The following is a 27,828-nucleotide window of genomic DNA, read 5'->3' as shown; positions in this document are numbered from 1 at the left end:
CTAAATGTTGTTAAGAGGCCCCCTATTTCCCTCCCAGAGCAACAATTCTCAGAGTGGATTTAACAGTCATTTGTGATTCAAAGGATACTCTGAGACTTTGTAACTCTGTGAGGGGAATGGGGGTCCCCTAACCTCTCAGAACCCTTAACAAACTACACCTCCCATAATGCTTTGCGGGGGAAAGCCATGACTGTTTAAAGTGGTATCATAGCGCTTTAAATGTGTGGTGCGGATGTGGCCTTTAACAGAATTGAGCCGGGAGGAAAATGGGGACAAGGCTGGGACTGGTTGGCGCACAACCAATCATTGGTTCTCCCTCCACCGACTGTTGGCTTCTCTTCCTTCTGCCCCATCAGTGCCAGTATGGGCACCCCCACCACTGGCATAGATCTCCTTTTTTTTTTTTTTTGTAAAGGAGGCTGTGGCGACAGGCTAATAGGTGATGGTCCCTTTAAGAGGAATAAATACTCTCACCCCTCCCGCCCTGAGAGTGGTTACTATGGTAACTGTCCGGGCTTAAGACGCTGCAACCGCTGCTGCTGCTGTTGCTCCTTAAATATCTCTGCAGAGAATTTCTGCTGGAGGTCGGAGGCTAGAAATTCTCTGTCCTTTTGCTTGTGTGAGTAAGCGATGGACACCGACAGCCCCATCCAAGTCTGAGGGAGGTACTCTTTGAGCAGCCCCACCCTGAATATTTTTTGCGTCTTCCAAATATTTGGACTGCAATTCTTTTTAAAAAATAAAAATAAAATCCTTTTTAAAATTAGCTTTTTTTGTTTTAAAAAATAGCTTTTTTAAAAAATGCCATTACTAAGGGACTAGATCCAGCGTGCTTCCTGAAGGGGGCTTGATGTTGGAGAAGGTTTGTTCAGTTGCACAACAGGGTTGTGTATGTATCTCTCTCTCTATGTTTAAACTGGATTTTCCCTGGGAATATAAATCTGAAGGGAGTGGGATATGGACTGGCAATTTTGCGTGTGGATGCTGCAAATAATAATAGTAATAGTAATAATATCATGAGGAGCACTGTTCACACAATAAGCTTTCATCTCGAGGCACCTCTGTATGGTAAACTGTGTTCTATGCTGCCAAAGAAGCCACAGAGTAAAAAAAAAATTTTTTTGGGGGGGGCACAAAAACACCTGTATTGTGGCATGAGTGAACTCAACTGGAGAGGTTCCGACTCCTTTCCAAAAACCCTTTTCCCTATTAAACAGAAGTCGGCTTAACCACATTGCATATGTGTTTCCATTTTTATTTTCCCCACTAAAATGAATGAACACACTCTATGTTCATTGCTTAAGCATGAAATGGACTTATACAAAATTAAAAGGGCAGGAGCCTTGTTTGGTTTGGCAAAAAACAATGATTTTCGCCTCCTTCCCTGAATTCCAGTAGCAATCCTATGTGAAGAATGTTATTTATGACTTCAGATATTGTCTGAATTAAAACAAGGAAATCCTATAGTAAGTGGCTGGCAGGCCCTCTGTTCTTAGAGCTCTGTTTCCCCCTCCCTTAATTCTTTTTATTGCCCTTGATAACCCTCTTCCCATTTAAATGCCACCTTGTAGAGTGGTAGGGACAGCTGGATCATAGCCTCTGTCTCTCGACTGACACTATTGTTTTAAGATTAGTGTGTTAAGCTCTTGTGTCCTAGTGTAGTGGTGCTCCATCCCATGATAAGGCAATGCTTCCCTTGGAGCTGGCTAATGGCAAGCTGTGCTTCAACTTCCTTGTGCACCGGGTGCTTAAGAATGTGATTGTTTTGTTGGACTCAGGTAGAGAAAGCTGTCATCAGGCATGTTTATCAACTATATCTATATCTATATCTATATATGGGACACGGGTGGCGCTGTGGGTTAAACCACAGAGCCTAGGGCTTGCTGATCAGAAGGTCGGTGGCTCGAATCCCCGCAACTGGGTGAGCTCTGGTTGCTTGGTCCCAGCTCCTGCCCACCTAGCGGTTCCAAAGCATGTCAAAGTGCAAGTAGATAAATAGGTACCACTCCGGCGGGAAGGTAAACGGCATTTCCGTGCGCTGCTCTGATTCGCCAGAAGTGGCTTTGTCATGCTGGCCACATGACCTGGAAGAAGACGAAGAAGAAGAAGAAGAGTTTGGATTTGATATCCTGCTTTATCACTCACCGAAGGAGTCTCAAAGCGGCTAACATTCTCCTTTCCCTTCCTCCCCCACAACAAACACTCTGTGAGGTGAGTGAGGCTGAGAGACTTCAAAGAAGTGTGACCCAGCTCAAGGTCACTCACCCAGCAGCTGCATGTGGAGGAGCGGAGACGTGAACCCGGTTCACCATATTACGAGACTACCGCTCTTAACCACTACACCACACTGGCTCCCAACGGCCAGTAACATGAGATGAGCGCTGCAACCCCAGAGTCGGACATGACTGGACCTAATGGTCAGGGCTCCCTTTAACTTCATATATATTCCCCCTCTCTCCCTTTACAGGATCTGTAAAGTTTGAAAAGTGAAGGCAAGATATCTCGGGAGTCCTGACTTTGGTATAATTCAGCTGCGATGGGTAAAGAAAAGAAGAAAGACAGTAAGAAAGGAGAAAAGTCTTTGCCTCCTCCCCCCGCACACGAGCCATCAGTAGAACCTGCTACCTCTGCACAGAACATCCCACTGGCTGTAAATCAAGTGGATGAACAGCAGGCAGCCCAAACAGTTCCCCAAGAAGAGGTGAAAGAGGCAGTGGCACTTGTACCCCCAGAACCCATTGAGTATGAGGAGCCGATTCTCACTCAGCTCATCGTTGAAAGGTAATCTAGAAGGACTGGGGGGGATGTTTATAAGATGATGTATAGATGGTATTTGACTCCAGTAAAATTGTCAAAAATGTATAGAATGCATGATAAGTTATGTTGGAAATGTAGACAAGAAGAAGGCAGCTTTTACCACATGTGGTGGACTTGCAATAAGGTTAAGGGTTTTTGGGAAGCAATCTACAATGAGCTTAAGAAGATGTTTAAATATACTTTCCCAAAAAAACCTGAAGCCTTTTTGCTGGGGTTGATGGGAGATGAAATAGCTAAGAAGGACAAAAGATTGTTCATGTATGCGACAACTGCAGCAAGAATATTGCTTGCCCAAAAGTGGAAATTACAGGAGCTGCCTACAATTGATGAGTGGCAGACGAAGATGGTGGAATATGCTGAAATGGCAAAACTGACCGGCAGGGTCAGAAACCAGGATGACTCGAGGTTTCAAAGAGATTGGAGTAAATTTGTGGAGTATTTAAGATCGAACAGAGGAAGTTTAAAAACACTTGTAGGATTGGAATAAACCTTTGACAAAGATTAATATGGATGTAATATGAACTGTGCGACAAGATTGGACTAGAAAACCTGTTGACGTGGGGGAGGGGAGTCTTTGCTCGGCAGAGCTATTGTAATGCATTGTTTATCAGATAAGATAATTGGCGGTAATTTGTTATTTTTGGAAAAATAATAAAAATTTATTTTTTTAAAAAAAATAGAAGGACTGGGGTGGGGGACGGAGGACTTAGACTATGTATGTGTGGCTGGTACCTAAGGTTAATAACAGGCTTACATTTATTAAGTTCACGGCAAAGGCATACATTTTAAGAACTCTCATACCACTTTAATAGCCCCTTCAAAACATCCTGGGAAATATAGCTCTATGAGGGGTGTCCTAACAACACTTTGCACCCTTAGCAAACTACATTTCCCAGAACAAAATAAAAAAATTCCTTCCAGTAGCACCTTAGAGACCAACTAAGTTTGTTCTTGGTATTCAGATACACTGAAACAGAAGTCGCCAGACCCTTATATGTAGTGAGAGAGTGGGGAGGGGTACTACTCAGAAGGGTGGTGGGAATGGGTGAATATTATTTTGTCTGCTCATTATATGGATTTATTCAATTCCAGTTAATTTTAATCTTAAGTATTTCCCCGCTGGTAGCTACGAAGGAGAAAAAATCTGTGGGTTGTATGAGGGAGAAGGAACAGCACATTTTCAAGGAGGCAATGTATACAAGGTGGGTACATTTGATGGTGGGCTCTGTATGTAATATCTTTTTTTTGGGGGGGGGGGTTGACCTGAACCTGTGAGATAGGCTCAGATTATTGCTTTTACTACTCTGTGGCTGTAGTGGTGTAATTACCAAGAAGCTGCTAATGTTAGGCTCTAGATTTAAGTTGCCCTTCAGGCAGCAAATGTGTGTTAAGGTCATGTCCACACCATACCTTTAAAGAACTCTTATGCTATTTTAACACTCCAAATCTTCCAACAAAGAATCCTGAGAACTGTAGTTTGTTAGTGCTGGGAATTGTTTGGAGACTCTTAACAAACTTAGAGTTCCCAGGATTCTTTGGAGGAAGATTTGGAGTGTTAAAATAGCATAAGAGTTCTTTAAAGGTATGGTGTGGACATGACCTTAACACACATTTGCTGCCTGAAGTGTTAAAATAGTATTTCTGTACTGCCCTTCATCTGAGGATCACAGAGCTGTTTACAATATAATGCAATCTCTCTCCAGGGTTTTAGATAGGACTGTTTCTCAGTGCCCCTCTGGAAATTCTCTTTCAGGTGTTTTCCTTTTTTTCCTACTGTTTTGTTGTTTCGAAGTTGACAAAACACAGGTACATAAATCGTCACAAACTGCTACAGTTCTTGGCTAAATCTTTTATGGTGTTTTATTTCTCTGGATATGTATTTTAAATAAACTTAATTAGTATATTGATTGTTAACCCCAGATCAATTGTTTTTATTGTTTATGTAGAGAATTATGCAGAAATTCTGGTTTAAATATGCTGGCCATTTGCCATAATAAACACTGATTGATTGATTGATTGATTGATTAAAATCTGTGTTTCATTTTGAAGGGCATGTTTTCTGAAGGCCTCATGCATGGACAAGGAACGTACACATGGGCTGATGGAGTGAAGTATGAGGTAAAATGTCGTGTTAAATGGAGCTTCATTACAACTACCGGTACCTTGAAGGCCCTTAACTTGCAAGTACCGGTACATGTCTTAGACTCTTGGCACAAGGATAATTTCCATATGCGTATATTAAATCTTATGTCTGTGCTTGTTTGTAGCGATAAACCGAGAACCTGGGCTTAATAAACCATACTTTTTGATTTTTTTAAAGAAAAGGTATAATGTTCTTCATCATAAATTTCCAGGTAAAACAAGAGATCTCTTCTTCTAGCTGTGAATCTCTTTTGTCCCTCCCCTCACCCCTCTCTCTAGGGAAACTTTGTGAAGAACCTACAAATGCACCATGGCCATTACACCTGGCCAGATGGCAGCGTCTATGAAGGAGAGGTAAAGAGCGGGATCAGGCATGGCTTTGGCATGTACAAGTGTGGCACCTACCCTGTTTCGTACATCGGCCAGTGGGTCGAAGGCAAAAGGCATGGAAAGGTAAGTAAAGCATCATGGCTGAACCATCACCTGGATTGCTGGGGCAATCTGGGGCAGGAAGATCTCGCCTGCCCTGTGCTCAGAGCTGCTACCGAGTCCAGACACAGATTTAAGATTTGCTGAGTTGCCTGAAAGGGGTTCGGAATTGAGAAGGTGACTGATAGCAGTCCTCCTTTCACTCTTTGTGAGTTTCCTACTTTGCGATTGGTGTCATAGCTAAAAAGCAAACAAAACAGGGCCAGATCCAGGCTTGAGGGTGCTTTCGGCCTCTTCTGGACCCCCTGTTAGGGAGACTTACCTTTTAATTATGGTAGGTAGCAGCAGCCGAGCTCCAATGAATGTGTGCCAGGTGTAAGGAAGCAAGATGGCATTGGTTTCCATTCTGACCTGTGTCAGTCAAATGTAGCACAGTCTCCATTCTGCTGCATGTTGTTTTTAGACAAAAAAAAAGACGTTATTCTTCTTGCTGTCCCCTGTGGCTGAATTTTACATAATTAATATGCTTCCACCTCCCATTCCATTCATTTCAGTGCAAAGGAAATGCAAATATGGAAACGGTAATCAGTTACATATTGTCCGTAGACTGAAAGCAACAATGGTCAGTACTAATCGTATTTGCAGGACTGATTTCCATAACCAACATGCTTCCTCCCAACACCACTACCTCACAAGCTGGTTTTGAAACTGGGCAAATCTAACTATTTTGGTTTCTCATTTCCCCACCCCACCCCCAGCCTTTGGTTCTCCATATTTCCACATTAGTTTGCGTTTCTTTTCAGTCCTCCTGAAAAATCATAACCATTTTACAGTGGTATCTCTGGTTACGTACTTAATTCGTTCCGGAGGTCCATTCTTAACCTGAAACTGTCCTTAACCTGAAGCACCACTTTAGCTAATGGGGCCTCCTGCTGCCGCTGCACCGCCAAAGCACGATTTCTGTTCTTATCCTGAAGCAAAGTTCTTAACCTGAAGTGTTATTTCTGGTTTAGTGGAGTCTGTAACCTGAAGCATATTTAACCCAAGATACCACTGTAATGCTATTTTCTCCTAACCTGCACTTTTTGGTATACATTTTTTTCCTGACATACATACAGTATGTCCATATAATGCGCTTTGGGGTGTCGTTTTCATGGATACATGCATTTATAATGCACACTTTACCTTAGTACATGCAAATGCTTTGGCACTGGTTGATTAATGTGCTTGTATGATGTTCTTTCAGGGCACCATTTATTACAACAGGGAAGGTTCTTGCTGGTATGAAGGTGACTTCGTATACAATGTAAAAAGTGGATGGGGAATAAGATGGTAAGTTTTAGAACCTTTCTGTTTCAGCAGATCTTTGGACACATATCAGCAGGACACATATCTGCAGGAAACTCACATTTCCATTTATTACATGTGCATCAAGGAAGGCAAGGTACCCTCTGTTGGTTTTCCCCATTATGTCATCATAACAGCCCTGTTAGGTAGGCTAAATTGAGAGATTGAGGACCAAGCCACATATATTCATGACTGCATGTTCAAAACAACATATTTACAACGGGCCACACATTTATTTTAACAGAAACCAGCCACAGTGGCCCTTGTAACTGGATTTTGTTTGTTTAACGTAGAATGATGACAAGTCTTAAACAAACCACCAAGGCAACTTGTGATTTGGCCTAAGACTAGCCAAAAGCGAGCTTCATGGCTGAGCAGAATCCATGGCTTCCTCATTCCAAGCTGAGCTTATCAGTCACTATCCCACAATTACATATTAGGTATCCTAAACATGAATCAAGCTGAAACGCGCTGTCAGATATGGTGTTATGCGTTTGGTTGGGAAGTGTGCATGCACACGAAAGCTCATACCAAGAACAAACTTAGTTGGTCTCTAAGATGCTACTGGAAGGAATTTTTTAATTTTTTTAATTTTTATTTTGTTTTGACTATGGCAGACCAACACGGCTACCTACCTGTAACTTAAATACTGCGGGTAGCCAAGGACTAATGAAAAAATCATACTGGAGACCTCTCTTCCACCTTTGGAATATAAAACCCATCAGAGTTTGGAAAGGTGGCATCTTGGGAAGCTTTTCATATTATATGCACATTTATTTATTTTTTAGAAATGCAAATACTGTAGCAGCTACTGGGTGAGGGGAGCAGTAATTATCGGGATTGAAGCAGGTGAGGAGGGAGTATTTAACCTTTCCTTCCTTGCTGCAATGACAATTACTCCCTCCACCAAAGTTGCTGTTCGAATTGGGAGTGAATCTAGTGACCTTCCAAGGTACAGTTCCTATAAACATGGAGGTTCCGTTCAGCTTTTATGGGTAATATACTTCTCCTCCACCATAATTTTCTCTTTCCCCCTTTTAAAGCCATCTGCTAGTAGCTGCAGCAGCATCTTGGGGAAATGACTTCACATCACCCAGAAATGACTTTATGAAACGTCAGTCTATTTTAAAACAATATTCGTTGGGATTGCCACTCTGCTTTCCTTGTTCGTTTGTTTCCTTCCTAGTTATAAATCTGGAAATATCTATGAAGGCCAGTGGGAGAGGGACATGCGTCATGGAGAAGGGCGGATGAGGTGGCTCACGACAAATCAGGAATATACCGGGCAGTGGGTGAATGGCATACAGGTAGGGCTGAACAGCTTGGATGTCAAAGTGGTCCAGATAGGACTCAAGTAAACATTAGATTAATTGTGTGACTTGGAGCCACATCAGGGTTTTGTTTTTTAAATCCTCTCCATGGGAGGGCAATTTCCATTAGCCTGCAATGTGGAGGGGTAGGAGATCCATCTCTTTCTTCTACACCCAATTACCTCCTGACGCAGCGATTGGCGATAGAAGTAAAGCTCTCATTAACGTATTTGTGAAAGCTACTCGTTACACTGATGATCGCCACGGCTAATAATTTCGCAAGGATCTTAGGCTGTCAAAATAGGACTACCTTGTTAAATTGCACCCCGCTTTTAGACGTGTGACTCATGCATGGTCCATATATCAGCGTTTCCCAAACTTGGGTCTCCATTTGATTTTGAACTACAGTTCCCATCATCCCTCACCACTGGTCCTGCTAGCTAGAAATGATGGGAGTTGTAGTTCAAAAACAGCTGGAGACCCAAGTTTGGAAAACCCTGGTCTATATGGAGAGCAGCCATCTTTCTTAAGAGGAATTTGTACAGAAACCAGGAACGCTCCTAACTGACACACTCTAAATCAGGAATGGGGAATTTCTGGCTTTCCTGATATTCTTTGACCCCAGTTCCAATCATCCGTGGACAATTGGCCATGTTGGCTTGGATTGATGGGATTTGGAGTCCAACGGCATCTTGAGGTTCCTCATCCAGGTTCTACCATATTCTCTGGTTAAGTTGGGAATTCCTGGGAAGTTGGGACGTCATTACTTCAACCAAAGGCTTTCTTGAAGCAATGTTGCAACGCAACAGATAATCTGTTCCACAATGCACCTTGGTGTTGTTAACCTAACTCTAGTGCACTCGCTGAGAGTTGTTTTTTAAAAAAATCTTTTCCAGCACGGCTATGGTACCCACACTTGGTATCTGAAGAGAATACCCGGATCACAATACCCCCTAAGGAATGAATATGTGGGTGATTTCGTCAATGGGGACCGCCATGGACACGGGAAGTTCTTCTTTGCCAGTGGAGCAATGTATGATGGGCAGTGGGTTTACAATAAGAAGCAAGGCATGGTAAGATTTGGTGTGTGGAAAGCTCAGAAACATGGCATGAAACCTCAGCCTGCTCATTGGAGCTGTAAAACAAGTGATGCTGGAGAATAAAGTGTTAATTAGAGCGTTGGCAAAACCACTGTATCTACCCATCAATAGCTAGTTCCCAGCATTCTGTGTGGCCCACAGAATCTTACCTATAATGATGCTAACTTGTGTGTAGTTGGCATGTTTTTATCTCTGTTTTTATCTCTGCCATTGGGGACATAAATTTCCCTTCCACCCCCCCCTTTCAGGGTAAGCTTGTGTTCAAGAATGGCCGTGTCTATGAAGGTGAATTTATAGATGACCACATGGCAGAATATCCATCTTTTCAAATTGACATCATGAATAACCAAGATCTGAGTGGCATTCGGACGACGAGTCCCTTTGGCGCTGGTGAGGAACTTGAAGAGTGTCGGAAAATGAATTCGCTAATTTGTGTGTGTAGCACCTTGGACCCTCCAAGAAGTTGCTGAACTGCAACTCCCCACAGCCCAAGTAAGCATGGTCAACAGCCATGAATGATGGGAGCTGTAGTTCAGCAACATCTAGGGGACTAAAGGCCCCTCGCACCTGGGCTAAAGTGTGGGCAGCTGAAGTTAAAATACATTTAAAAAATGTATTTTATGAGAGTGAATATGTTTCTAAGTGCACATTTTTGTGAGGATTTTAGTATTGCATATGCGGAGTGGAATTATGGTGGACGCCAGTGGCGTATGGAGATTTTTTTCTTAGGGGAACAGATAGGAACAGAGGCGCCAGCTTACGAGGGTGATTATGGGGGATGTTGCCGGACAGAAGCTTCCCGGGCTTTGGGAAGGAGGTGCTAGGGGAACATTTAGGGGACTGGCCTAGTCCCCCTAGTCCACTGATCACACACCACTGGTGAACACAGGCAACACATCATGGACTCGAGGAAGGTTAATAACGCAATCCTTTTTCTTTCTTTTTAAACTAATTTTTATTTGATTTTACAAATATAAATTTACAACAAAATCAATTACAAATCCATATAAAGAGATTTCTCTGAATCTCAAGGCTTCCCCCCCCCCACGCCCTCCATGGGTCCTAATTTCAACACTTACAACTGCATATCAATCCTTTCTCCACATTTTTGTCCATCTAGTTTATCCATAGTATTTGTTACTTTACAAGCAAGATTAAAATCCTGCTAGTTTTTCCATTTGCTTACAGTGGTCTCTTAAATAAATTGTAAATTTCCCCCCATTCTTTTTTAAAGTTATTGTCCTCTTGGTTCACGAGCTTCCCATTAAGTTTTGCCATTTCAGCATAGCTCATCAACTTGGTTTGCCTTTCTTCCCTAGTCGGGATTGTTTCTTCTTTCCATCTCTGGGCTAATAACATCCGTGCGGCCGTTGCCGCATAAATAAATATTTTTTTTCTGATCCTTTGGAATCTCGGTACCTATAATTCCTAATAAAAAAAGCTTCTGGTTTTCAAAAAAACATTATTTTAAACATTTTCCCCCATTTCATTATACTGTATATCATCTCTGAAAAGGTTTTTATTACATTACACGACCACCACATATAGTAAAAGGTACCTTCATTTTCTTTACATTTCTATACATTTTTGAATAATGCAATCCTAACCATGTCTGCTCACTCCTATTGAATTCAACGGGGCTTGCTCCCTGGTAAATGAGGTTAGGATTGCAGCCTGATTCATCCATCAGGCCTCAGGTCTGCTTGTGCCAATGTTGCTCTTTAAATTTTTGTTACAAATAATTATCAGTTTGATTTCTTTCCTCCCACCGCCTGCCCCGTTGCGAAGAGAGTATCAAAGTCGTTGATGGACCAGATAGTACATCTGCACTGGGAACGAATATAGAAATAGATATATCAACTTTGTTGGCTATATTTCCAGAAGAAAACAGGGAGGAAGAAATCAAACAGGTAAATGGCTTTATGTTTATGATTAAAAAAAAAAGATTTTTAATTTCAAGGAACAAAACATACCCATACAAGAAAAACAAAGCTTGGTAGTTGTACAGAAAAGAAAGGAAAATAGAGGCTGATGGTTGTAGTTTTTAGACCTACCAAAAAAGGCACTGAAATGAAAACGTCTCTCCGTAAGGTTCCATGAGTCAATGGAGGGTGAAAACCGTATTTGATTGCCTTAACAAAATCAATAAAATGATACCAGGTTGTACAGAACAGGCATGTCCAACAAGTCGATCATGATCTACTGGTTGATCGTGGGATGTCCATGGTCAACCGTGTGATTCTTAGCGATCCCCCCCCCCAAAAAAGCTGAACAACTTTGCCTTTGAGAGCCAGTGTGGTGTAGTGGTTAAGAGTGGTAGACTCGTAATCTGGTGAACCGGGTTCGTGTCTCTGCTCCTCCACATGCAGCTGCTGGGTGACCTTGGGCTAGTCACACTTCTTTGAAGTCTCTCAGCCCCATTCACCTCACAGAGCATTTGTTGTGGGGGAGGAAGGGAAAGGAGAATGTTAGCCGCTTTGAGACTCCTTTGGGTAGTGATAAAGCAGGATATCAAATCCAAACTCCTCCTCCTCCTCCTCCTCTTCCTCCTCCTCCTCTTCCTCCTCCTCCTCTTCCTCCTCCTCTTCTTCTTCTTCTTCTTCTGTCAATGACAATGGGTAGATCACAGGTGGCATTATTCTACTGTGAGTAGATTGCAGTCTCTCGGGAGTTGAACATGCCTGGTATACAGGTAGAAGGTGTGAGTCCTTCCTTCATGCAGTGTTGGAAATGTAAACCTTCAATCTCTCTGTCAGTCCGTCCATCTCTTAATATCTGGGCAGGATTCACCCACCAGCCCTGTTGGTGGAAGCCCTACACAAGGACCTCTGCTTGTGCAATATGGCTTTCCCTCCACTCCCCCCCCAAAATACCCCTTAAAATTATCTCTGCATGGGGTCAGGAAACCCCCCAGAACAGCACACTGGAGCAGGAGTTAATTCGGTCTGACAGACTGAAATGCTTGAGCTGATGGAACATTCAATGTAGCACATCATTGAAGTCCTCCTTTAGTCTTAATTATTGTTACGGATCATAGAGTTTTCAAGGTAGAATACAAAAGGAATAATAATAATAATAATTAATAATAATAATAATAATACACAGACAGAATTAATGCATAGAAAAACACTTCTTTCCAAAGAGCTTCATTAATAAATCAGACTGGCAAATGTTGTTAATAAATATAAGGTAAAGGTAAAGGGACCCCTGATCATTAGGTCCAGTCGTGTCCGACTCTGGGGTTGCGGCACATCTCACGTTACTGGCCGAGGGAGCCGGCGTACAGCTTCCGGGTCATGTGGCCAGCATGACAAAGCCGCTTCTGGCGAACCAGAGCAGCACACGGAAACGCTGTTTACCTTCCCGCCGGAGCGGTCCCTATTTATCTACTTGCACTTTGACGTGCTTTCGAACTGCTAGGTGTGCAGGAGCTGGGACTGAGCAACCGGAGCTCACCCAGTCACGGGGATTTGAACCGCTGACCTTCTGATCAGCAAGCCCTAGGCTCTGTGGGTTTAACCCACAGCGCCACCCACGTCCTGTCAAAAGTATAAGGTATATAAATACAAAAATATTTTATTATACATATCCAGCTTGTTTAATACGACAAAATGCTTATACTTCTTGATTACCGATTTTCTATGTCTCCAGACAGAGTTTGCTGTACTGAGATATATCTCAGAACTGAGGCGAATCTACACCTTCTACAGCAGCTTAGGATATGACCATTCTCTTGATAACACCTTCCTGATGACGAAGCTTCAGTTCTGGCGATTTCTAAAGGACTGCAGATTCCACCACTGCAACCTTACGCTTGCCGATATGGATAGGATCCTGAACGGTTTGCATTCCTAATAGAATAGTTTGTCCATGTTATTTTAGTAGTGTCAGAGCAGCAATCAATAAACATGGGTAAATAGCCTGTTTGCAACTTAATGAAGCCAACGCCTTGCGTTGAAGTTGCAATGATTGGCTCAGTTCACATGTGTCACTAAATCATGGCATGGCGGTAAATGGAAGAGCCTCCACAAGTTTAAGCAAAGCCTTAGGTTTGTGTGTGTACACACAGAGTTACCCCCACATGTCCCAATCAGGGGGTTGGATCCTGCCTGTCGTTGGCTCTGGCTTCACCTGCTGTTGGTCTCCCTTGCTTCTGCCCTACCAGTCCCAATGGACACAAGCCGCCAGTGCGTGGGGTGAGCCTAATATTATGACTTAACTTCTGGTACAGTTCTCTTGCTATTGTTCAGTTAGTGTAGCCGGTAATCCACACTGGATGGAAGGGATATACTGTATTTTTCGCTAAATAAGACACACTTTTTCCTCCTAAAAAGTATGGGGAAATATCTGTGCGTCTTATGGAGCGAATGCTGGTCCCTGGAGCTGAATTGCCCAGGGGCCCAAAGAGGATCATGCTTTTTATTTTACAAAGAGAAAATGGGGTGTTGAAAGGACCCCGCTCAGCAGCTGATCAGCAAGAGATCGGGAGAGAGATAAGAGTAGAAAATGCTCCCTTTCCTTTAGAAGCTGCAGAAATGTGAGTTGAACCCCATAAAAATGGGGCTTTTCCTCTTTGCTTTTCCCCCTTTGCAAAAGGAGCTTTGCTTTCCCCCCTTTGCAAAAAAAGCTGCAAAACTTTTAGCTGATCCTCAAAAAAACCAGGGCTCTTTCCTTTGCAAAAAAGCTGCAAAGCTTTTAGCTGATCCTCAAAAAAACAGGGCTTTTCCCGTTGCAAAAAAGCTGAAAAACTTTTAGCTGATCCTCAAAAAAACAGGGCTTTTCCCGTTGCAAAAAAGCTGCAAAACGTTTAGCTGATCCACAAAAAAACAGAGCTTTTAGAGGAGGAAAACCAGAATTTTTTTTTTCTTGTTTCCTCCTCTAAAAACGAGGTGCGCCCTATGGTCCGGTGCGCCCTGTGGAGCGAAAAATACAGTAACTGTTTTACGTGCATGACATAAGCCAGTTTTCAGTATGTCTTTACCTTAAAATAATTATAATTAATTACACAAAACGTAAAATACACACCAAGATTTTCAATTCAAGTCAGGAATGAAAACAAGTTGACCTAAAAAAACAACAGCTCAAGTTAGAACTCTACCTCTGCATTGCTCACTGTATGCAGTCCAGTGTTTCGTTTGTTTTTCAGATAAAACATTACTGGAAGAGATTCACTCTCCATATGAGACTTTGCTACTCCGAATGTTTTTGACATATCTCATCTATTTGTCCTTCCACATCTATCATAAGGAGTTTGAGTAAGTTTGCTGAAAAGTCACCGGTTTAAAATCTCAACACAAGGCACCTCCAGGCTGTCAGTAGGTTGCTGGAGGGGTTCAAGTGTATATTGGATAATTAGAATTGTGCTATTAAAGTTGATTAAAGTGCTGTGTTGCCCTAGGTAAAAAAAAACAAACCCACTTCTGAAAAAGATAGACTTCTAGAATTTTGGAAAGTGATAGGAAATTGCATTGAAAAGTGTGGAATGAGCAAATGATTAATGGGAAGATGTACAAACACTCCACAAGCAAATCGGGATTAATGCTTGTCAGGGAACTTCCCTGCAAACAAATTGGAATGAATGTTCAATTCAGTTTTTTTTAATGATTTATTTGATTCTTCCAACATATAACATGTACACACAGAGACACACATAATAATATGTATAACAAAGTAAAATGGGCACAAGGTTTGAAGCATGAAGACTCTTTTGAAACTGACTGGTATGGCTTTATTATATATGTTCTTAAAATGAAGACAAAGGACATTATAAAAACTTTGGCTTAATGTAAACTGTTGATTGCCTTCTATATAAAAGGTTGTCCACGATAGGAACTTAGAACGTTGTTTGGATGTTACTTCAGATACAATGCCCAGCTCACATCTTCTGGGTTAGGGAGGGATAGTTTAAAAATATATATATTATTTTTGGATCCATGAATAGTCAACATAGTTTTAAAAAACAAAACAAAACAAAAATAACCAAACCAATTAGCTGCTGAAAAACTGCAGCCCTACAACATCTAACTCTAAAATGCAATTTCTTCTGAATTCCGAAACCTGTTTCCTCTGCATATCGCAGTAGTGGTGGTGTAGTGGTTAAGAGCAGTAGACTCGTAATCTGGTGAACCAGGTTCGCGTCTCCGCTCCTCCACATGCAGCTGCTGGGTGACCTCGGGCTAGTCACACTTCTCTGAGCCCCACTCACCTCACAGAGTGTTTGTTGTGGGGGAGGAAGGGAAAGGAGAATGTTAGCTGCTTTGAGACTCCTTCGGGTAGTGATAAAGCGGGATATCAAATCCAAAACTCTTCTTCTTCTTCTCTTCTTATATCGAATTCCTGTTTTAACTCCAGCAATACAAGTCCCTGCCTCTTCAAGTGCTTCTGCAAATTGATGGTCAAGAATATCTGTCCTAACGCCTGCCGAATAAAAGGTGGGCTATGCAATTTTGATTGGTTTGGTTTCCTACATTTCCCCAGATTTTTCAGTCATTTACACACAGATGTTTGGGCCTTTTTCATCCTCTGGCTCCCCCCCCGCCCCCGTTTGCCTCTGCAGGCATCTTGTTCAGCGACCGGCAACAAACAGTCTACGCAATCAATTACATTGACAAGTGTTGGGAGATATTCAGGGCCTTTTGTCGACCAAATCCCGTTGCTCCGTATGAACCGACCATGAAGATGAGGCACTTCCTCTGGATGCTGAAAGTAATCACCATCTCCCAGATTTATTGCGGGTCTTGTTGGCGATGGATGTTATTTTTTATTTATTTTTAAAGTCCTCATGGGAATGTACAACATTTTAGCACAAATTTCTCATACTATGCAATTCTACCACAATTTTTGTATGCAATGGCGGCCTAATATACACATTTTCACAAAGCATATTTAACCTAATATAATGCATTCTGGCATGTTCTCACAAAGATATGCGTTCGTATTTACACCTTATTGTAGCTTTTGCATTTTTAACACATTACTTAGCTGGAGAACAACACTTAAAAATTTGGCCCACGTATCATTTGGGAGAACATGAACTAGGATTGAGAAATTGAGGATTGAGGATGAGGATTGAGAAATTTGGATAACACTAACCATTTTGTTGTTGTTGCTTAAATCTCCAGGATTTAAGACTCGTCAGCAAGCAATTAACCGCTACCAAAATTGTGAATATACTGGCCAAAGACAGCCCTTGCGTGCGTGATGGAGATGACACTAACTTAGAACATGAGGTATATGTATTTAGGAAAAGTGCAGGGAAATATGGTCTGGGTGTAAATTTCTGCAGCTACACTGAAAAGAGCCAACCCACTTCAGCAGCTGGTTGGGGCTTGGACTGCCCAGAAGGAACGTTGTTTAAGAACAAAAGCTTTTGCTAGTTAATCAATATGATGAGTCATATATGATTCTAATGTAGAGCTGAGACACTCCAAGTGGGACTTTGGGCAAGTGAAATTAAACTGCCCCATTTGCTTTTTCCTGCCGTCTGTTCCATGATCCGGCCAGCAACAATTGCCCACCAGGCGTCATTCCCCCTTCTACCACAAAGCTCCGGAATCTTGGTCCTCACTCTGATTTCGCTTCGTTATGATGCCATGTCATCATGTGCTGCTGCCATGATGAGGCAGTCAGAGTGAGGCCCGTGCTTCCTGCCTTCTCTTGAGAGCTTTGTAAGGAAACAACGTACCTGTCAGCAACCAGATAGCTCATGGGTAGGCAAACTAAGGCCTGGGGGCCGAATCTGGCCCAATCGCCTTCTCAATTCGGCCCGCGGACGGTCCAGGAATCAGCATGTTTTTACATGAGTAGAATGTGCCCTTTTATTTAAAATGCATCTCTGGGTTATTTGTGGGGCCTGCCAGGTGTTTTTACATGAGTAGAATGTATGCTTTTATTTAAAATGCATCTCTGGGTTATTTGTGGGGCATAGGAATTCGTTCATTTACCCCCCAAAATATAGTCCGGCCCCCCACAAGGTCAGAGGGACAGTGGACCGGTCCTCTGCTGAAAATGTTTGCTGACCCCTGAGATCGCCGCTTTCACACCCTCGCCCCTAAAGCTGCCCCCACTGTATTTCACATGCTGCAAACAGTATTGCAGGATTGGGGGCTCTGTCCTATTCTGACCCAAACTAGCCCCCCCCACAATTAAATGGTAGAACTGACAACAAGCAATAATTCAATGATGTGAGACCTCTTGAAGGTCCATCACTGGAACCCACAGTGAAGTAATCTCAGACTCCAGATTGGCTCCACCCATCCAGGCTTCTCATTGGACCCTCCTAGGTTGGAAAGGGCAATGAAGAATTTCCTGGTCATGCTGCGTCCCTGAGCAACAATGATTGTCCTAGCTCTGGTGTGTTTTGGCGTGTTCCTCAGCGCTGACTCCTGGTACAAACGCCTAACACAATTGCTGACCTGGCTCCTCTCTGACAGCTGCTTGCAGCTTGGCCCTACCACATATCCCTAGTTAGGACCCCTCCAGGAATATTTTGGCACATGCTCTTCATGCATTAGCAGTGGATTTATTCCGATTTAGTTTGTTCTGCAGCGCTTCTCCAGTGCAGCCAAATTATTGCTGTCTGGAGGGGCTGTAGTGCAACAGAAGATGGACAAAAATAAACCAGAACATTTGTGGTCTAAAAAATAATCGGATTTCAGCAGGAAAGACAATGCACTGGTTGGAAAAGAAGCAACATGTGTCCACCCCAAAACTTTCACAGGTACAAGTGGTACTGAAAGTGGGCACGACTCATAAATCATCAGGAATGTGCAATAAAACAGGTTTCCCGGAGGACCCCTTGATCTTGTCGATTAGCCGTGACTTGTGCTCTTCTTCCTTTGTTGTGCTACAGCTTGTTTTCCTTGAGTTTTTCGAAGCTCTGCTGGACTGTGCCCTGTTGTACGTCACCGATGAGATGCTGAAACAGCAAGCGGAAGAAGCCAGTCGTTCATCAACTTCCTACAGAACAGATGAGTTCATAGACCCGTCTGCAGGGCCTGCTCAGGACTTGTCCTCTGTTCAGGTTAGTTCTCCGAGCGTAAACATTGACTCTCGGTGCTACAGGTAAGGGATGAGTTAAATGCAGCAGCTGTTGGAGATTCATTCCCCGTGTCTGCAGTCATGGGGTTGTTATCTGTCACATGACGGGGCATGTACAAGAGTAGGACACTCCTGCTAACAGCAGCAGCCTTTCACGAGGGTTGCCGGCCTCCCAAATTGAGTTTGGGCAATTTCCGGAACGGAAGCCAGACATATGAAGCAAACTTAGGATCTTCAAAGAGGGGGCAGGTTTAACAGGGTACACTGGCCCCTTACAACCGTCAGGAGCAACGCCTCAACGTCTTCCACGTCAGGAGGATTTGGGGCATCACATGGCCAGACAGAATTCCCAACAAACATGTGTTCTCTCAAGCCCACATTCCCAGCAGATTTGCACTCCTGTCTCAACGACGTCTTTGCTGGTTTGGTCCTGTCCACAGAATGGAAGATGGTAGGATCCCCAAGGATGTGCTCTATGGGGAGCTGGCTTCTGGCACCAGGCCAATCGGCAGCCCTGCTCTGCATTACAAAGATGTCTGCAAACATGACACGAAGGCTGGCAACATCAGCTCTGCCATGTGGGAATCCCTCGCAGACGGCCGCAGTGCCTGGAGACAGGCAGGCAAGTCGTGTATCCATAGCGGTGACCAGAGGAGAAATGACCGCCATGTTGCACCTGCAGCAACACAACTGGGCGCCTTAATCTGCCCCAGCTGCGACAAAACATGTCTCTCCTGTATCGGTCTTTACAGCCACAGCAGGCGCTGCAAACACTCCAACAGCTTGACCTCCCCCCCAAGGCGCACTATTCCATTGTCTCCTGAGACAGACGCCAACAACAAACAGTTCCCTTATGTGAATTCTACCACTCAACGTCTTCTGGGAACGAAAAGGAGTTTAAGGCTGTATTCATGGACACAATCTTGTTTTGACTTCTCTGGGCCTTAGGGTTAGAAGTTGCTGGCAGCTCAGGGGTAGGGTTAACACTGAGCTAGATTGACCAGTGGTCTGGCTTTGGGGGTAAGGGGGTTTCCTATGTTCCTCTGGTGGTAAGACTCCTGGTGGCCAAAGCACCAGCAGTTCTGAGGGACTATGATATCAATAAACACCAATAAACGCCCTGGAGAACGGGGGGCGGGGGAACTGGTCACACGAGGCCAGTGCAAATTTCCTCTGCCACAGAACACAAGGACTCATGGAACGAGCCCATTGTGGGGGCAAAGGACAGGCAACATCATAAGGGTCCTAATTTTTAAAAAGTGACTGTTAACTCAGTGATAGGACACAGGATTTCTATGTAGAATGTCACAGGTTGAATTTTTTAAAAATCAGGTTATGGGAAATACTTCTGCCTGACAACCTGGAAGCTCAGATGGTAGAGCATGAGGCTCTTAACCTCAGGGTCATGGGTTCAAGCCCCTCGTTGGGCCAAAGATTCATTCATTGCAGGGGGGTTGGACTAGATGGCCCTCATGGTCCCAGCACTGTAATTCTATTATACTTCTAGGCAATGTTGGGCTTGATGGACAAAGGCCACATCAGCACCATTCATTTAAAGCACATTTAATGCTCATGGGTTCTCCTGGGAACTATAGTTCAACCCTCACAGAGCCACAGTTCACAGCACACTTCTCAAACTACAGTTGCCATAATTCTTTGGGGGAAGCCATGTGCTTTAAAAGTATGGTGTGGATGTGACCATGCTCAGAAATGAAAGTCTTGGGCTGGATCGAGACACAACAAAGAAGCGTTTCAGTTAAACGCGTTGTAAACTTTGAGAAATCAGGTTGGCAAAAATGGAGCTCCACAGAGCCATCTGGTGCCACTGTGTTAGAATGCATAAACAACACACAACGTGCTTTTTCTTTGCCAATGTAGCTGAGTCCTTGATCCAGACCTATGTGCTTGCATATCTGTAAAGCACAATACCTCTAATGAGTTCAGAGGGGTGTTTTCTTGTGTGTGTGTGTGTGTGTGTGTGTGTGTGTGTGCAAGTGTCTTTTATTCCTCCCCCCCCCATATAGCACCTCCCACTAACTACAGTATTGCTCTTATTTTCTTCTATTCTTTTAAAATTATCAGTCCATGCAAACCAGAAGTATAAGCAGTGGCGAAACAAGCACTGAGACCACAGAAATCCAGCACGTCAAGGCTTCCACAAGCAAGATTGTGCATTTTGTGGATGTTGGCAAGGGAAAGAAGTCCGAGGTCAGTGGGGTGATGAAGCACAATGACTGTTTTGAGGTCCCAGGTTCTATCCACAGCATCTCCAGGAAGGACTTGGAGAGATTCTTGCTTGAAATCTCTCAGAGATCTGCTGTCTGACTTAGTACAAAGACACTTTCCGTGTTCCCAGGAAAGGGCCTTTTCAGTGGTTGCCCCCTGACTCTGCAACTCTCTTCCCTAGAAGGCCCCCCTACATTCCTCTCTTTAATTTCCTGAAAGATGGTGAAGACAGTTGGGCATTGTGGCAGTTGAATTGCCCATCATTCTCTACCACTGCTATCTGTTTATTATGTTGCTTTCTTGTAGGTTGTCTGATGTAATCATGTGGTGGAAGCAGGAGATCACCAACCGTTTGGGGACACTGCGCACCTCTGGAGTGCTGTGGGCGCCAGTCACAAAATGGCCGCCGAGTTTGTGTGGCATAACACAAAAACGGCTACCACACCCAAAAGAGAAGAAAAAGAAACAGGGACACAACATGGTGTGGGCGCACCCCCCCAATTATACCCCAACTTATAGCAGACTTCACTGTGCTCAGCCGTAGAGAGAAGCACTCAGCACTCAATTTTCTGTTCAGAGTAGATGTGAGAGCAAATGTTCAGATCTGGCGCCCAGTGAAATGTGGGCATGTGTGGAAGAGGCCATTTTCAATGTAGGCCGAGACAGTGCAAACAGGTATTGAGCAGGAAAAATGGTGTAATGTTGATTTTTGAGGGGATATTTACCGAGACTTTCTGTAGGTGCCATAGGAAGTTCTGGCAGTTAGGCCTGGACATTGGGGCATTGAGTTGGGGCACTGAGATTTGGTTCCCAGTCAATGTTAGTTTACCTCTTATCCCCCCCTACTTGGGCACATGCACAAAAGCATCTTCCAGACAGAATCTTGTTGTGGGTATACCAGCATGACCTCAGTGTGGCAACACCTATACTTTGGAACTCCCTGCCTCTTGACATCAGGCAGAAGCACCTTTGCTGTAATTTTTTCAGTGCCTGCTTAAAACGTTTTTCTTTAGGCAAGCCTATTCAGACAGGTAGAAGCTACATGCGTTTCATTTCTTTTTAGCTACTGTTGATTTCTCTCCCCCCCCCCCAGTCAAGCAGTGTTTCAGTTTTGTTAAACAAATAAATGGAAAAGTAAAGAACATTGACACTGTTCTCTTCAGTCTTTGCCATGAACTCGTTTTTGAACAACCCCATCTGGGCATATATTTATTTTTGCTTTATGTTTTATCTTAGTTATGGTACCAGATTTTGAAAATAACACAATCTCCTAACTCAACAACTCATTTTTTGTTATCTTTTTTCTCATTACCACAGAAAGGCAAAGGCAAGAATGGAGGAAAGGAGGGCAAAGGACACCGGCACGGTTCAAAATCTCCCAGTAAAGAAAAAAGTGTCTCTCCTCAGGGTGGGTCCTTGGAAATTCTGGTCCTTCCAATTTGAGCCTTGTTGTACAGGATCTTTTCTTGCTCTGAGGGAAAAACTGGCGTTGAAATTAATGTGGTTCAACTAGGCCTTTGACAGTTTTAACATCCTGTAACGTTTTAAATGTGTTTGTGGGACAGGGGTGTGTGTGTTAATGGATCGTGTAGTTTTTTGTCCGTTTGTTCCTGTTGTTATTGCATTTTTTTGTGTTTTCATCTTTTATCTTTATGTTGAGAACCACACCTAGTTCTACGGATTATGAATAAACCAAACATTTCGGTGCAGTTTCGACACCAGCGTTTAAAGTCAGTGCAGTTTAAAAAGGCTCAGCCCACGCCCACCTTGATTCAAAAGGGCATCCGGTTGTATTATCTAAACACAGACAAAAATCCGCTCCTTAATCTCAAGAACTATAGTGCAAAATTTGGTTGTGGTAACTTAAGAGGTGTCTAAAATGCATAGAGAACATACAGAGAGACAAATGACTTTCCAAAAGATATAGCAGATGCTTTTCTTCCTTTCAGCCATGAGTTGTAATGTCGCCTTCTCTGCTATCATGGAAGAGGAAGAAAGTACGGCTCAGTCTCTATCAAGCGCGGAAACAGGGCAAGAGTCAATTCTTAGCGCTCCCATGAAGGAATTAGCAGGTGAGAAAACTAGAATTTTTTAAGATAGCAAGCTAGCAGGTATGGATCATCTTTTTTATCCATGTAAAGAATCATTTTTGGAGTTGTTATTAATATATATGTGTGTGTGTGTGTGTGTATATATATATATATATATATATATATATATATATTTGACAGACAGACAGACAGACAGACAGACACACACACACACACACACACACACACACACGGACAGACAATTTCATAACCCAGAATGCAGTTTCCAAAAAACTTGGTTAGGATTCATTTTGTTTGCTTTCACGTTTAACCATTGGGGCGCGGGTGGCGCTGTGGTCTAAACCACTGAGCCTAGGGCTTGCCGATCAGAAGGTTGGCAGTCCGAATCTCCGCAACGGGTTGAGCTCCCGTTGCTCGGTCCCTGCTCCTGCCAACCTAGCAGTTCGAAAGCAAGTCAAAGTGCAAGTAGATAAATAGGTACCGCTCCGGCGGGAAGGTAAACAGCGTTTCCCTGTGCTGCTCTGGTTCACCAGAAGCAGCTTAGTCATGCTGGCTACATGACCCGGAAGCTGTACGCCGGCTCCCTTGGCCACTAAAGCAAGATGAGCGCCGCAACCCCAATCGTCCGCGACTGGACCTAACAGTCAGGGGTCCCTTTACCTTTAAGGTAAAGAGGTTGCCCTTTCAGTATATCTGTTTGTTTTCCTATATTCTGGGTGTTTTGTATCTAATCTAACTAGGGGTGCTGCTTTTTGGAAGGGTCACCCTGAGTTGCAGATTGTGCATTATTTGAGTACACATTCCTGTAAGATTTCCTGCTGTCACAAGAGGGCAGTAAAAGAACACCACCTTCTTGCACCTTCCTTTTTTGAAGGCTTTCACAATGGGACAGTCCACTGTTACTCCGACCCCACAGCTAAGTCCCAAGCGAAGCGTGCTTGAATTCTGCAGTGGATTGCAAGCCATAAGCTGTAAGCCAATAATATTGCACAGATGGGGAACCTTTGGCCCAGGGTCTAAATACAGCCCTCTATGCATCTCTGTATGCCCCCCAGGACTCTCCCCGGGGCCATAAACCTCATGAGATATACCCCTCACTTGCACCCTCCTTTAAAAAAAGAAAGGAAAAGGTTACTGATTTTTCAAAATAGCAAAATAACAATCCCCACAACCAACATCCCACCACCATTCAAATGAAGCTTCCTTAGAAGAAAGCATTGTTGCAAAATGTCAGGTCTGTACACCCTCCTTGGGTGCTTTTGTCTGGTTCGAATCCTTGGACTCTGATAATGCTGCTCGTTTGCCTGGGCGGAGGATGGAAAGGAACTAGCTTACCGTGAAAAAAGTAAAATTCACATGTGTTGCTCAGCCCACTTTTAATTCTGGCCCTGCCTACTCACTTCCTACCTGATGTTTCCTAACTGGAGATGGGTCCAGAGGCGGAGCTAGCTGCTCTGGCACCCGGAGGCGGGGCCATGGGGACAGGGCAAGCATCCCAGGGGAGAGCCGCCCGAGGTGATTGTCCCAGGGGGCAAGCTGCCCAGGGGGGCGGAGTGAGCCGCCCATGGTGGGCTGCTTCCTGGGCATGGGGGTGGGAACAGAGCCGTGGTACTTTGCCAGCAGCCTTCCTCTCTTCTCTCTTCCTTTTGACAGCTCGGGGGAGGCTACTGCGACGAATCTCCAGACTCTCCCCTCGTTACTAAGTGAATTTTTAATCAGGTGTTCTGGGTCAAATTACAATGCACCCCACCTGTCCCTCTGAGGTCCGTCTGTTATTTCAATCCCCTTTTATCTATAATCTGGGGATCCCTTAGTAACGGGAGTTTTCCTGTCCAGCGGCCGTGGCCGGTTATATCCTCTGCTCAGGGCTTCAGGGGTTAACCTCTCCTTTGCCTACAGTTCGGGGTCTCTCCTTATTAGATCCCCTCACTATATCAGTTAGCTAAGCCCTCTTAGCAACTCTGTGGCAATACCAGGGTTTCCGCCCGCTAGCCCCTCCTGAGGGAACTCCAAGACACAAACTATCACCCTTCAGGTTAGTTTTGTCCTTTCCCTGAGTTCACCTCCTCAAGAGCCTATATAACTCGCTGGACCAAATGAATGACAATATTTTCTTAGCTCAACAATAAGAGGTCTTTATTTCTTACAGAAAATAACGGTTTCAGTAATGGTTCATAAGCTTAGTTTCATAACAGTGTAAACTCTTTCTTTCAGCAACATATACACATCTTCAACGATCCTAACCTAACCTAACCTAAACCTAACCTGGCCCCACACCCTCCTTCTTCCAGTCACCACTCTCTCCTCACACTAACGGCTGCTCCCTCCTTTTAAAGAGTGGACGGTCCCGCCTCCCAAGGGGTATCTGCCACTCAAACTGGGGTGCCCATTAACTCCTAAAACACCGTGGGTTTCTGAACACCCCCTAACTTAGATCTGATTCATTACAGCTACCCTCCCCAGGAAGCAGCCCGAGAGCAGGTGGCAATGGCATGCCGCCCGCCCGTGACTCCCAAGCCTCCCCCGAGCTGTTAAAACGAAGGGGGAAGGGGGGAAGGGCGCTGGCAAGGCGGTGCAGCTCCGCCCCTTCCCCCGATGGCTCAGGGTAGGTTTGGGGGTTGCAGGGGGGCAGTGCACCAAATGTCACCCCCCTCAGTGAGGGCTCCTGGGGCAGGCCGCCTCCACTGTCCCCCCTTCCTACACCCTTGGATGGGATGGGACCACATAGGATCTTCTGCATCCTAAGCATGTGCTCTGCTACAAAGCTATTATAGTCTTCCTCCTCCAACAGGGGTTGGCCAATAGGGGTGCTCTGCTGCAGAAGCTCCCATCATCCTCAGCCAGCACAGCCAATAGCCAGGGACGATGGCAGTTGTAGGCCTCACACATATCTGGAGGGCGCTTCGTTGGCCACCCCCTGCCCTACAACTAAATATATACCTAAGATTTCTAAGGTATATATATATATAGTGTATCATAACCTAGGCTGGTTGGTTCTGAGTGTGTTAGATGGCATTCTGTCCTGAAATTTGTAGAAACCCCTTAGTTAGATTAGAAGAAGGGTCGAAAGTCCAGGGTTGCACAGATCAGAAGACAGTTAACTAAAATTCCAGTTACTGTATTTCCCACCCCCTACCCTGCCGTCTTGCAGATAACCTTGAAAAAGCAAAGAACGAACAGAAGGAGAAACTTGGTATATGGATGAGCCAGATATACATCTTTTTTGTCAACAAATTCTTTGCCGGCTTCAAACACTTGGAAGTCGTGAAAGAAACCATTATAGACAACAGGATTCGGCACGCTGAATTCCTTGTACTGAAGAAAATCCAAGAAGCTGAAGAAGAAGCAAAGTGAGTTTTCAGCTTTTGCTTGTGGATCATGGTTTCTAACCTGCTACCAAATTTGGCAGGAGCCTTGCCACATGCATTCATAGAATCATACGAGTTGGAAGGGACCATGAGGGTCATCTAGTCCAACCCCCTGCAATGCAGGAATCTCTTGCCTAATGTGGGGCTCGAACCAACGACCCTGATGTTAAGAGTCACATGCTCTAGCAACTGAGTTATCCCATCATAAAACAGGGTGCTTTGCTAGATGGCCCGGCTGTTTTCATTGGAGACATGCTGGCAATACTGGCCCTTCATTGCTATAGTCTGCAGTGGAAAATAGGAAACTGTCTTCTATTATGCCAGTTACAGGTAGGTAGCCGTGTTGGTCTGCCATAGTCAAAACAAAATAAAATAAAGAATTCCTTCCAGTAGCACCTTAGAGACCAACTAAGTTTGTTCTTGCCTCATTCTATTATGCCAGATTGAGATTACATATTCACATGTAAGGCTAAACTGTGCCTTAGCATTAGAAGTAGCTGTAGTGAGCCTTGATTTTTAATGAAATATATCTATGGAGCTAAGCAAGCAAAGTGAACAGGGTAGCTGGAAAAATGAGAAACTTGAGAGAAAGAACATACTTATCCATGCCACTTCCAAGTTTGAGTCTTAGGCTCAAAATGCTCAAATCAAGAAGACAATGGCAAGTACCACTGGTCATCTTTAGCAAAAGAGTTAAATTTCTTCACTAGGGGATAATTTACTTCCTTTGCTTAGGCCGATATGATTAAGCAAAGTTTGCATCTGAGCATGAAGCTGGCTGTTTTGATAAGGGATGGCTTCTTGATATAGTCCTGACATTTGTATGGGTGCCATTTATGGATTTGTTGTTTCGTGGCTCACATGTTCTGAACTGTGTTTAAGATAATCTGATTCCGTGACATCTCTCTCCCACCCCATTCTGGCCACAGGCTCAATGCTATGAGGGAGGCAGAAGAAGCCAGAAAGCTAGAAGAAGCTGCAGCAGAAAAAGCAGCTCAGGAGCTGGAGGAAAGTTTGTGCAGAGAGATGGAGGAAGCATCGATACAGCTGCAGTCTTCGCCAAAGGAAGAATCCCCCGTTTCACCACAGGCGCCACCAAGCACCAAGACTACTGGAGGTGGGAAGAAGAAGAAAAAGGCATAAAACGAGTCGCTGTACAATATCAGATTATTGTACTGAGGCATGCGGAATCCAAACATTGCAATTCATGTTAGCTTTGGATTACAGGAGTAATAAATGCCGGAGCAATAAAATTGAATAACTTTGTGAAGAAAACCACACACGAATAATTCCAGACGCCACCAGGTTTTTCAAAGAACTTTCAAACACAACCACTATAAGCCTTTCTTTCGTTTGGTTGCAGTACTGTGCAGTTACATGAGACTATAAGTCAAGAGGACTTGCTTGCAAGTAGACAGGCATAGGATTGCAAGTATCCAAACCGCTGGTGTAAGGCCCAGGTACGGTCAGCTAGGAAAAAATATAAGAAAGAAATGGGATTTCCACGTGAAATGTGCACGGGTGAGATCACACTTTAAATATCTCACACCTTTCCATTTTTTAAAAAAAGTTCCAACACTGTTAAAATAGAGGTGCTTCTTTCTGTAACTTCAGTTGAACCAATGTATATAGATTAAAATAAAATAAAGGGTACGTGTTGTTATTTTCACACAACTTGGCTATCCCGAAGATTTTTATGTAAAAGAGATGTGTTTTTATGTAAAAGAGAAAAGGTGTAGAAGAAAAGGACCTAGAGATAAGAGATAGAAGCAGGCTTGCAGAGTGGTAACCTGGGAAGAAACACCTTCGCATCAAAAATTGTTCACTATCTGGCATTTCTGTTGCACAAACTACTCCTTTGACGTAGAATCACAAAGCAGTAAGGGATCAGTAAAGTCATTAAATTAACTCCATTTTTGAGGGGAGCACAGCTCAGTAGCGGAAGACATGCTTTGAAGGCAGAAGGTCCCAGGTTCTATCAGGTATAGAGTGATGTGAA

The 27,828-nt window shown here is 43.9% G+C and overlaps 1 protein-coding gene across 1 annotated transcript; it reads left to right on the top strand.

The window, feature by feature from the left end:
• Positions 1-556: 556 nt before the first annotated feature.
• LOC117056860 (radial spoke head 10 homolog B-like) lies at positions 557-27,062 on the top strand. Its single transcript, XM_033167547.1, has 21 exons — positions 557-665; positions 2,468-2,781; positions 3,944-4,019; positions 4,867-4,935; positions 5,239-5,412; positions 6,635-6,720; positions 7,922-8,042; positions 8,942-9,118; positions 9,394-9,535; positions 10,934-11,055; positions 12,797-12,986; positions 14,292-14,400; positions 15,497-15,576; positions 15,702-15,850; positions 16,267-16,374; positions 17,997-18,167; positions 20,267-20,392; positions 21,728-21,818; positions 22,360-22,482; positions 25,613-25,811; positions 26,759-27,062. The coding sequence occupies exons 2-21, from the start codon at positions 2,537-2,539 to the stop codon at positions 26,970-26,972; spliced, it is 2,772 nt and encodes a 923-aa protein (XP_033023438.1). The 5' UTR covers positions 557-665; positions 2,468-2,536; the 3' UTR covers positions 26,973-27,062.
• The last annotated feature ends 766 nt before the right edge of the window (positions 27,063-27,828 follow it).

Source organism: Lacerta agilis, chromosome 13 (assembly GCF_009819535.1).
Source record: "Lacerta agilis isolate rLacAgi1 chromosome 13, rLacAgi1.pri, whole genome shotgun sequence".
Lineage (NCBI taxonomy): Eukaryota > Metazoa > Chordata > Lepidosauria > Squamata > Lacertidae > Lacerta > Lacerta agilis.
This window is presented reverse-complemented; position numbering and strand designations above follow the sequence as displayed.

Excerpts from the sequence above, each read along its gene's own strand:
- LOC117056860 (XM_033167547.1), top strand. The coding sequence starts at position 2,537 with ATGGGTAAAGAAAAGAAGAAAGACAGTAAGAAAGGAGAAAAGTCTTTG. Across the intron at positions 4,020-4,866 it reads AAGGAGGCAATGTATACAAG|GGCATGTTTTCTGAAGGCCT; the intron begins GTGGGTACATTT and ends TTCATTTTGAAG. Across the intron at positions 14,401-15,496 it reads ATCTATCATAAGGAGTTTGA|CAATACAAGTCCCTGCCTCT; the intron begins GTAAGTTTGCTG and ends TTTTAACTCCAG.